We start from the raw sequence: 12649 nt of genomic DNA, 5'->3' as shown, positions 1-12649 counted from the left end.
CATTTACCACATGAACCCTGGAATGAGAACATTACCATATATAATTATTGCCCCATGTTGTATAAGGATAAAGCTTTGGAAGATTTTAGAAGGGTCCATGATGTTTTTTTTGGAAAGTTGTGTTTTGAATTGAAAAGCCCCTTGCACTATAGATTGTCCATTGAGTCTCAAAAGCTCATTCAATCTTTCGGTAGCTTGTATATTCAATTCCCTAAATTCACTTATTTGAGGGTAGGGGTTTTTGATGAAGAGCCTATATGTCTTCCCAGGTTCACTCTTGATTGCTTTGTCTTGGTAGAGGTAGCTCGATAATTAATTGCTGTGATAAACAAATTCTCAACTGAAGAAACTCGTGATATTATGTTTCCACTTAAGTTAGTCAAATTGACATGAGGAAGCATGGAAGGTGTAACACGTATAAGTCAAATTGACATGAGGAAGCATGGAAGGTGTAACACGTATAAGCTTTAACTTAGTTAAGCTTGGTTTTGGCTTCTATTAGGCTAGACCAGAATTTGACAACAAAATAATTATTCATAGTCTACTTGATACTCATGCAAAGATTGTAGATGTCCCTAATGTAGAAGATTTTTGAGAGGACTGTGCAAATGAGTTGGAGGTGAGAAGAAGAGAGTCATCAAGGTTAACTATTGCACAAGTCCACCTATTTCAATTGATAGTAGGTATAGATATCACAAACATAGAAGAGGATAGAGAAGATATCACAACCCCCCAAGAAATTCACCCATAGTTTCTAACACGGTTGCCATAGATTGGAACTCTAAAGAAGAGGATAATATTCTTGAAAGAAAAAACCAATGTGATTGAAAAGATGAAGTTTTGGTCGAGAATGAAAAAGGACACATATACTAGTGACCAGATTGACCTTGTTTCTAATGTTGGTCTTACAAGTGTAGGTAACAAAAGGTTGCAAAGGATTTCTAAGAGGAAGAACCATAATCTGCCTCTTGTATAGAAAGCTCATTCTAACAAGAGAACAAAAATGTTAGTACCGATAAAAAATCACCAAGTAATCCAAGTAGATGATGAACTAGATAAAGACCTAGGTGGTGAACTTATTGACAACAACCAAAGAGTCTAGATGATAGTGGGTTCATACCCTTCGAGGATATAGTTTGTAAACACCCCTAAAAAAGGTACTAAATTGCAAAAAGATGCTACTATTCTTAATTGGCTCATAGCTTTAGTAAATAGGAAGAGAAGTTTAGTTCTTGTTTCTTTTCCTATTGATGACATTCTGAGAAAATATACCAATAGGGCCTTAAAACTTAAAAGGACTAAAAGCACAACTAGAGTAACTTTTGATGGTGCAATGGGGAGGAATATAGCTAAAGTGGCCACCTATAATTAGAAGAGAGAACTATTGAATTAGATCCAAACAACTTTGAAATCACATGCGTAGATTTGGGGGTGGTGAACTATAAAAAAAAGGAACACTAGGTGGATGCATCTACCAAACAAATTGCGTTGTTGCAGAAAGATGAGATTGAAAAAGAAGAATTTGAAAGCTGAGATAACTCCAATGGCTGAATACATAAATTCACTAGAAGGTCAGAGTTCGGTTCCTGGTGACCAACTATGTCTTACCTTTGATGTTACTACCCCTAAAAGCCAACAATTAATGGGTGACCTGAAGAAGGGAAAGATGATGATGGCAGTTGTGTTTAGTTGTATTGGCCCAATGATAAATCAGGTTGCTAAACTCATGCGAAATTTGAATTAGATTATTTCTCTAACTGGGGCTGTACTTGATGAATCTTGCTTTCAATCAATAGTTTGGAAGGGTGAAGTCAAAAGATTCTCAGCTATGGTAACTCAATTGGTAGAGGTAGAAGATTGTGTGCTTCGTATTAGTTCACTATTGATTTAATACTAAATTGATGTTGAACTATTGAAATCTTTTTTGATGTTAGATGATATATGGTAGATATAGTTGGAATACTTTTATAATAACTGGGGGGGGGGTGGTGGTGAATCAGTTATCCAAGGTCTAGATGTATACCTAAAACTCTTGTAGGTTACTATCAAATCAATTTGCAGAAATGTAAACATGAAACATAACAAATTCATCAACATACTTGACACAATGATTTATGTGGAAACCCAATTTGGAAAAAACTGCCAATAACATGCTACTCCTTTTTCACTCTTCTAAAGTGATGTCCTGTGAAAAACCAACCTTGTTAAAGGTTACAATACACACTGTTAAATGTGACCCTTTTAAAGGATTTCAATCACCTTGTTAGGAGTGAACCTTGTTAGAGGACTTTAGACCATTCACTTGGATTGTCATCCTATTAAAGGATTTACAAATGACTGTTAGGTCAACCTTAATCCAAAGGATTTATCCTAGACTAATACAATTGTTAGAGAGTAACAGTAAGGCTTGATTTGATAACAACTTACAACTTCTTTTGCAGATTACAGATCATTATTTTAGTCCTCAATTCTTCTTGGCCTTCATATTTTGCAGCTCATACAACTTGTTCATCGTTCAAGCATTCATATCCTTAAGCCTTTTTGCTTAGCATGCCAATGTAGTTTCTTCTTAGGTCACTTGATGAAGCAGAACCCTTGAATCCTTGTCTTCCTTAAGTTCTCACACTTCTTCTCTTTTTTCTTTTGACCAACCATTCCTATAAATAGGAAATTAAGATCTTTTCCCCTCTCATTCTCCTTCATCCAATTTAGGGTTAGGATGGATTAGGCAGGATACAATGAATCTATCCCACATTCCATCTCTCTTCTAGAAGCTTCTACTTGAATCCTCTTTGAGTTCGCCTAAAAATAGTTTACCTTAAAGTTTGTGCCACTAGTTCATCATCCTTATCTTCCACCTAGTTCACAAATTTCAAGAAAACAAACTTGTCAGCTTAGATCCATCAAATTCACAATCTTTTAAATAATGCAACCACTTGAAATTATCTTGCTTTTGATGCTCGACACATACTACATTGCTTGACATCCATTGTGAATATGCTCGGTATGAACTAAAGTTTACTGGTGCCTTGCATCAACTAAACTTTACTCAGCATCCATTTTTCTACGCAGCATACACTAGAATAAACTTTTACTCGGCTCCAACTAATTTTTTGCTTGGCTTGCACTGATTTTTCTCGACACCTACTCTTCACTCGATCAAGGCTTGGCAGACAACCTTTGTGTAACTTGTTCTTTTAAACTTTCTTAGTGTAACGAGCCTTTATAACCTTAAGTAGATTATCAATACATAATGTCATCACTGTCTTAACTGATTCTTATACTTCATTACATAATCATAACTCAACCTTTCCTCTAGGTGTTGTTGTTATATTTTTTTGATCAAATCCTCTTCATCCATCAACTAAGTGATAGTACTTAAATCATATAAGCAATTGTCTTACCAAAAAAAATAGGTTTGACATCAGTGACAAAAAAATGATTGAAGCATATTTGTCATACTTGTATGTTCTCAACAATCTCCCTCTTTGAATAGCTTCTTCAATCCATTCTCAATAGATATGTCAAAATAAGCTTCTATTCTATGTGTCTTTCTGAGAAACATTTGATAGAGAAACTGTGTGTTCTCCGTGTTTTATTCTTTTTTGTATGTTTATTTGTTGTTTTCTAATTATCCCTCTATCCAAGAATAGATGGGAAGCCTATTACTTTTTGGTTAAAAGTAATCCCATTTAGAAGGAAGTTTTGATTGAATACCAAATAAGGAAGCTAGATCTTACCAAAATTCAGAGAGGAATCAAAGAATTTAAAATTCCTCAACTATTGGAAACTTGTATCTGTCTTGCAAATTTCAGTGTAGAAGTTCTTAGTTATTTCTTTTTGTTAAAGGAAAAATCTATATACCAACAAAGTGCCACTTAATATGATCATAAGCAAGTTAGTAGAATTAGTTTTGATGGAAAATATTTATTTATGATGTCACTAGGCCCATTAGATTCCTTTTTAGATTGCAATGATATTATCCAATATGCATCTAGATATGACAAATCCTATCTATTTAGGTTGCACAAGTTGATGAAGAAGATGACACAAGTTTAGGGCTAAGGCTTTGGCAATGATTTGATAAGAAAAATTGAGTGAGGTGATGGACCGTGCTAGTTGCAAATTCCATCTAGAATTCTATATTTAGGAATGAATTGAAAATTTCCCTCATTATGAACCTTTCACAAGGAATTAGATTGATAGGCTTCAAGATAAACCTTATTGAAGCCCCTCTCCTCCCCCTCCACACACCCCCACATACCATATCAAAGAGTTGGATAAAATTAATAGGGAAAGCCATCACACCTCGTGGTTTTATTATTAGGCCCAACAAAACCAACTTTGGAAAATCTACAATTGAGAAAAAAATGATCACATAAGGTTCAATGAGAGGAGGAAGGCCAACAAGGAACAACCTTAAGGAATTCTTGTAAAACATGTACAATTTAGAAGAATTATCCTAAGCTTTGAAAACTTTCTCATAATGCTTGACAAAGGCTTTGAAGATACATGAAAAAATCTTAAGAATAGTCTACCCCTATTTCATCTATGTAATGTCTTAAAAAATATGGTGATGTTGAAAAATATATTTAAACATTTTATTGCCTAATTTTAACCAATGTAATTTGAATTTGATTTGAGCACCTCTAGAAAAGTTATGATAAAAAACTTGCTTTCAATAGTGCAACATAACTACCTTGAATGCTAAAGCAAGAGAGAATGGGTTGAATTTGAGTATAGTGATCAACTGTAGTGGAGATATGAGATGGTAACCCTCTATGCATATTGACAAAAATGGCTAACTACTAAGTATGAATGAAAGAATGTGAGAAGTATGCCTTTTAGCCCTAATTGAGTAAGCAATCTATTTAGTCATTCAAGAATACCTAACCTCCAAAATTTGCACTCTTGAAATTTGGGCCATCAAATGGGCCTATAAGCTACTAGGGATGTACCAAAAATTTGAGATTGGATAACCTTTGGCATCCACTTGTCTCTATATATATTGAATTTGGTCATAGAATTGTCCAATAAGGTGACATTTAGTATGATTTCAACCAAAAGAGAAGAATTTTGTAGGGATTCTAGCATGATCAAGACCTTTGAAGTCTTTATCAAAATCAACCCTATTTTATTCGTTATATACTAATGTGAAATATTATAACAATGACCTATATTAAAATTGAAAAGACCTAATTTGCTTGTTCTCCAATGCATGAGTAGAGCTCTATCCATATCATATGTCATATCAAAGTGTCTACTCATGAACCATGTTGTAAAACAAGCAATTGATTTAAAAAAAAATCATCACAATATAGATCTCTTCATAACACTATGAGGAGCACAAACATATAAATACACTTAAATTAACTCTTATGGAGCTGAGAAATCATGTCTCTAGTTTTTCGAAATTTATTTTTCTTTCCATTAAATAATTTTTGAGGTAAATGGGATGGCCATAAGCCACTTCTTTTTCCTAGTGCTAATGCTCTTTGCTTTCGCCACCGAACAAAATGCTTGAATTCTGTTTTGTTCCCACTTGAACTTTGAAATGCGACTCTATCCACCCAACTTTTTTTAATATATGCATATCAATTTTATAAATAATAGCACACATATAAAACACTTGAATAGGAAAAAAAAATTCTGATTACTGACATCATGTTTCCTGAGAAAAATATAATCTAGATTCCCAGTAAAGAAGACAAGCATAGGCGGCTACTAATCGGGAGAATGCTCCCACTATTCACTATCTCACTCCAAACACCTATTCAAGATTGGAAAGAAACTCAAATGATATACAATGACTAGAGTTACGTCAGAAAATTTTGTCACAAGACACCATCATCATAGTTCTGTTGTATTTTTAATCTGCAATTATACTAAAAACTGATCTTTCCGAGGAGTAAAATCACATATCTACGCCACTTTATTTTGTTTTATGGTGGTGATTTTATTCTGATTTGATGATTCTATTACACTGGTGGGAAAATAATTAATTGTCCTTTTATTTGCCAATTTCCAGTAAATATAGTATTTAATAAGTGAGTTGAGATAGAAAAGAACAAACAATGGTCAAGAATAACATCATTCGCTCTCATGTTTATATATTTTAATCAGTGGATGCTGTAGAGTTCGTTGGACAAGCTGTCTCACTCATGCTTAGAATTCTCTTATACTGTGGTTTAGAACTGTGAACGATCTAAAATTTAAGCCTTGGGTAAGGTTAAATTGGATTTCTTATAGAAATTAATCTCCCATTAACATAGTCACGAGAGAAGACATGCCCCCATTCTTCACCACCCACCAAAGATTATATATTCTTCACATTAGTGGAATGAACTACAACCGAGTAGGCAACATAAATTTATCAAAATTTTCTCAATTCATGGAGATTTCTGTTAAATTATCTTTGAGTTAGGAATTTTTCTATCAATCTTTCAATCATATTCTATGATCTATCATCAGAATTTTATTGTTATTTGTTGAAATTCCATCGTTAGTCATGGAGCAACAATCTTCTTCTTCTAAATCGCCCCTCACCAGGAAAACCATCAACAGAAGCAGCAATGTTGTTGAGGATGGATCCACAGATCTCAAAGGAAGGCCAATTCACAGAGATCTCACAGGAGGATGGAAAACTGCCATTTTCATAATTGGTGTTGAAATTGCAGAGAGAGTGGCCTACCATGGTATTAACTCTAACTTGGTAACATATCTTAGTAGTGTGATGCACGAGAGCACTGCTACCGCTGCCAAAAATGTGAATATCTGGTCAGGTACTACAACCATGCTTCCCCTCCTTGGAGCTTTTGTTGCTGATTCCTATTTGGGTCGGTATTGGACCATTCTTCTCTCATCTGTTGTATATCTGCTGGTCAGTATAGCCAAAACCTCTTTTTCTTGAATGGTTATGTTGTATTCAGAGTAAATTCCTACATCATTCTTGGCATTAGATGTTATTTTCCATTTTTCAGTAGAGTAGAGTATTTGATGATGAATCATTCTTTCTTACATCTTTGAATAATGAAAGTTGGGAGAAATTGTATGTTTAGTACTTCCTAATGCTTTCTTACACCTTTGAAAAACTCTTGAATTCTGCTTATGTAGAAATTGAGGTTAGTTTTCACTTCGGTTATTGGCCACTAAAAGCTTCATTGTTTGCAGGGGCTATGTTCATTAACTATGGCAACATCCATCACGATATTTAGGCCTCCTCCATGTGATAGCACATCATATTTCTGTCCCAAACCCTCACGTTTGCAAGTGGGGCTCTTTTTCTTCTCGCTCTATTTGGTTGCTTTGGGTCAAGGAGGTCACAAACCTTGTTTGGAAGCATTTGGTGCGGACCAGTTCAGTGAGAGAGATGTGGATGAGAGGAAGTATAAGGCTTCCTTCTTCAACTGGTGGTATTTTGGTATATGCAGTGGTGTGGTGTTATCTTCTTTTGTGATCAGTTATGTTCTAGAAAATGTTGGTTGGGGTCTAGGGTTTGGTATCCCAACAGCAATCATGGCAATAGCACTCTGCATGTTCATTTGGGGAACAAAGTTTTACCGTCATAAACTGGCTGGTGCCAGTCCACTGACTCAGATTTTCAGAGTCTTCATTGCTGTGATTCATAAATGGAATGTCTCCGTACCTTTGAAGGAAGAAAAACTCTGCGCAGTTCAGGAAGATGGTTTGAAGGTTCAAGTGAGAAGGCAACTTTTGCCTACAAAGCAGTTGAGGCAAGGCCTTCCTTATCTCTTCATATGCATCTAATTTGGCCTTCCTTATCTCTTCATATGCATCTAATTTGTATTTCAAACAAAATCCATGTAAAAGGATGGTTTAAGTTCTTATTAATTGTATGGCTTGTTTTCATTCATAAACTGTTGATCATTTGCTGTTGCACCAAAAGCTGGAACTGTCAATGCTTGATACAAATGCCAGATTTATCGCAATTCATAGGAGAATCTCCAAGGAGATGCTGATGACTGAGTCAACAACAATCTCCCCCTCAGCACTGAGTGGGCCTTCAACACCCACTGAAGGGAGACTCAAACCCATGACCCAAGGTCTGATACCAATTGTTGGAATCATTTGCCATTGCACCAAAAGCTCAAACTGTCAATGCCCGATACAAATGCCAGATTTAACCCTCTCCATAGAAGAATCTCCAAGGAGGTGCTGACCACTGAGTCAACAACAATCTCCCCCTCGGCACGACTGAGCCTTCAGCACCCACTGAAGGGAGACTCGAACACATGAGCTGAGATTCTGATATCAATTGTTGGAATCATTTACCATTGCACCAAAAGCTCAAACTGTCAATGCTTGATACAAATGCCAGATTTAACCTGATCCATAGGAGAATCTCCAAAGAGATGCTGACCACCGAGTAAACAATATAAACCTATGGTTTAAATTATGTATAATTTTTATTTTTACTGTTTCTGCCATTTTGGATAGCTCTGTGGTTCAACTCCATCATGAAGAAGAGGAAATGTGCAGTCCATCATATAAAGAGAAAATTTGCATAGGTTCATGCCAATTGCTTGATTGTGCATAATCATGTTTGTTTGGGCCCTTTTTTCGAACTCCTTGTTAAAAAACGTGTACTTTTGAGCCCCATCTCTAGTTATTCTTTTATTTCTTACTACCACTCATGAAACCCTAAATTTGGTCACTCATTCATTAATTTTTGTTTCTCAGGTTTCTAGACAAAGCAGCAATGAGGACTGAATCGGACTATGAGCAGAAATCAGGAATCAACTGGAGACTATGCACAGTCACAGAAGTCGAAGAAGTGAAATTTGTTCTAAGGTTGTTTCCCATATGGGGAGCTTGTTTGATGTATGGGGTAATCTTTGCACAATCACCAACATTTTTCATAAAGCAGGGAAGCAGCATGTACAGGAAGATTGGCTCAAGCTTTGAAATCCCTGCAGCAAGCTTGCAAGGTTTTATTGCCTTGTCCATTGTTGTACTGGTCCCAGTATATGATCGAATATTTGTTCCATTTGCTAAACAAATAACTGGTATTGAGCGGGGCATAACCTTGCTTCAGAGGATAGGCATTGGTATCTTTTGTTCCTTTCTGTCCATGGTTGTTGCAGCACTGATAGAAATGAAAAGGCTTCAGGCATCGGAGGATCATATGGTAGGAGGCCTATCCAATGAAACAATTCAATTGAGCATATTTTGGTTGCTACCACAATGCATTCTCCTTGGCATATCAGATGTATTTGCTCAGGTAGGATTGCAGGAGTTCTTTTATGACCAGATGCCTGATATGATGAAGAGCTTGGGCATTGCTTTGTACTTGAGCATTTTAGGAGTTGGTAGTTTCCTTAGCAGTATCTTGATCTCCATTGTTGAGGGTATCAGTAACAGAAGCAGGGGACAGAGCTGGTTTGCAGACAACATAAACAAGGCTCATTTGGACTACTATTATTGGCTTCTTGCTGCATTAAGTGCATTCTTTCTCTGCATCTATATCTCCCTGGCTGGTTGCTTCATTTATAAAGAAGCAGAGTGCAACAATTGCTGTGCTGAGGAGACTGTGTGATTGGCAATGACTTCTTTTAAGAAATGGGTGATTGGCTATGCAGAAGATCACTTCATGAGAGGAAATCTATCACCTCATGTGTCACTTTGTAGAAATCTATCATCATAATTCTTTAACACCAGTTACTGAATTGTAATCATGTAAAGTGGTAACATGAATAACAGAGACTTATAAGAGGTTGATTTCAATGTTTTAACGAAGTATATATAACCAGATGTATCTTTCAAGATAATTCAGAACCATAATTAGTAGATCAGAAATTATGCGTAACAGTCTTTGAATTAAATGTTATAGTAGGTGGATCACATAAACCCAAAGGAAATGTTCAATGAGTGAGACAACGTTCATATCTTTCACAGCTTTCCCATATTATTAAGGTTTTTCATTGCTTTGAGTTAAAAAAAAAAACTTTGATACATATTTATATTAGGGCTTTGCGTCGTGAATAGGTCCACGAAATAGGACGAAGAAGTGATGTGGAATGACTTTGCAGTGCTCTGCACGAGACAATTTTTCAGATTGCAAGCCTTCCTCGGAGAAGCCTATCATCTAAATATAAAAGGTGAATATATAATTTGAAATAAGAAAATGTAATAGTTGAAATTAAATATGAAAGATAATATTTTAATATTGAATACACAAAGATGAATAAGAGCACAATCTATCGCTTATTTATTCTATTAATAACACTACCAAATAAATCAAATGTGTATTTACTATGTATTTTCTACTATGGATATCAATCCAATTACTAATGTATATCTACTAAATGTCGGTCCCCTACCATAATAATAAACAAGGTATTGTTACCTCACAAATGTTGACAAATTGGTCAATGCTTCTATTGGGATTCGTGACAATGGACTAATTGTCTCTTGTGAATTCTAGAAGTCTAGTGGTTGTATTGAGCATTGACAGGTCGATCTTTTGCTGGAATGACAACCACATTTATAACAAGTGGTATCAGAGATTGGTCATAGGTTCAAATCCCTTCAAGTATTATTGAAAGGGAGATTGGTTGCAAAATGGTGGAGGATATAGACAAGCTATGTCTTTGCCTTTGCTACTGATGGTTCTATGATGCTACTAGATTGGGGATTTGTGACAAGGGACTAACAATCTCTTGCAGATTCTATAAGTCTAATGATTTTAAAGATGCTACTAGATAGGGGATTTGTGACAAGGGACGAACAATCTCTTGTAAATTCTATAAGTCTAATGGTTGTATAGGACATTGACATGCCGATCTTTTGGTTCAATGGAAACCACATTTCTAACAATAGATTTTCAAATTCTCTTTGAACTAATGGATCTTTATTTATGGATATCAATCTAATTACTAATGAATATCCACTGAATGTCGGTCCCCTACCTTGATAATAAACAAGGTATTGTTACCTCACAAATTTTTGAAGACTCTTTGAAGTACATCCTAACTATCTCATTAAGAATAAGTCATAAAGAGGCTTAAGATTGAATCTGATTAATAATGTTTAGTCCACTACAAACTATGGCACGTTTAAGCTCTCAACAACACTATACATAATCCATGTCCTCCGTCTTGGTGGATGAAGTCAGACATTTCTTTATGTGTAAGCTAGTATGCATTGAGAGATTGAACATACAATGGTCTACAAATTATCATATTAAATTTATCCAACATTAATTTCACATGGTTCATTAGAGCATAATCAAAGCTTTTTGTTCACTCTCATCTCTTTTGCTTTCCATACCAATAATATATTTGACAACTCTTAAGCCCTTCACCTCAAACTATGCTTATTTTCACGTGGTGCTTTGTTATGGAAATCTCTTCCTCCAAATCACCATGGGCAAGAGATTTCTTCACATAAATTTATCCAATCTCAAAACTAAAGTCTACCATAATAAACATTAAGAGCCAAAAAAATGTCATCTTAGCAATTGGAAAAAATCTCACAGTAATCAATTCACCCAAGCTAGGAGTATTCCTTTGCAACTAATTTAGCCTTTTTAAAAAAGCTACCAACCAATTTAACCTTTATTTTCAACATTGTCATCAAATCTAATTTTCTTTTTGACCCCAAATCACAACCAATGGATTTATGACCATTAGGTGAAGATACTGACTCTCATATGTGATTTTTCTTCAATACTATTGTCTTGTCATCCATAACTACTCTCCAAGATCCAAAATCATTCATTATAACACCTCATGGGTTTTAGGCTTGTGTTAGTAGTCAAAGTGCGACCCAAGCCAAGATGAGTACACATGTCTAGTTGGTTTCATAGTCAAATGCATTTCATCAAGAATTAAGGTGGAGTTTATAACTTCTCTTCAAAAAAAATGGAACTATTTGAGCTCCCCTCTTTAAATCTTTCACCAGCTTATAGTTCAACTTTCTCTGTAATGGGGAGAGCTATACCACATCTTATCCTCTTTTGGGTGAAAAGTTGCAAGAGTTCTAAAGCTTAATCACTCTACAAGTTACATTTATATTATATAAAAATCTCATATCTATAGGATCCTAAGTTTGTACCATTTGATTGAATATTGTTGTTGATAAAGATGCACTCAACTACTTAAGGCTCTAATTTTGACAACATCTCAATGGCATGAGCATGTGCTTCACAATAAAAATTGAAATATATTACAATGAGAATTTTTTTCCTATCAAGCCTCCATATGAATCTTATTCACAACAGTTAGATATAGAGACCCATTATTTGGGCAGCAAGCCATAGGAACCAATTTTTTGTAGAATTATTTGTTTCAAACAAATTCCACTTTAAGCATGCTCCATTATTTTTGTTAGTGAATAGTCCCCCCCAGTTATTTGAATCTCTATCAACAAGAAAAACAACTTTCACCACAAATGAGTTAGAAAAACTTGCACAGATTCTCTATGTTTTAAAGGCACAACTTCCTTCTACAATAATTTATCAATACAACTCTTATTGTAAATGAATTATAACAGTCATTCTTTTGACCTGAAAGAACTTAAGGAAAATGAAAACATCCTCTCATAACCACAAAAGAATGTTGTAGATTTAACAATTAACATTTAATACATGCCATATGACACAACTTAAAATTCCTAAATTATGATCAAG

At 35.1% G+C, this 12649-nt stretch overlaps 1 protein-coding gene across 1 annotated transcript; it reads left to right on the top strand.

Annotated features, from left to right (window-relative positions):
- Nucleotides 1-6237: 6237 nt before the first annotated feature.
- Nucleotides 6238-9752, top strand: LOC149565008 (protein NRT1/ PTR FAMILY 5.10-like). The gene is made up of 3 exons (XM_089818538.1): nucleotides 6238-6880; nucleotides 7171-7733; nucleotides 8701-9752. The coding sequence occupies exons 1-3, from the start codon at nucleotides 6509-6511 to the stop codon at nucleotides 9554-9556; spliced, it is 1791 nt and encodes a 596-aa protein (XP_089674664.1). The 5' UTR covers nucleotides 6238-6508; the 3' UTR covers nucleotides 9557-9752.
- Nucleotides 9753-12649: the final 2897 nt, after the last annotated feature.

The sequence above is a fragment of the Cupressus sempervirens genome, chromosome 3, assembly GCF_028749045.1.
Source record: "Cupressus sempervirens isolate cs-2001-9-10 chromosome 3, ASM2874904v1, whole genome shotgun sequence".
Taxonomy (NCBI): domain Eukaryota; kingdom Viridiplantae; phylum Streptophyta; class Pinopsida; order Cupressales; family Cupressaceae; genus Cupressus; species Cupressus sempervirens.
Note: the sequence above shows the minus strand (reverse complement) of the source record. Positions and strands in the feature narration are given on the sequence as shown.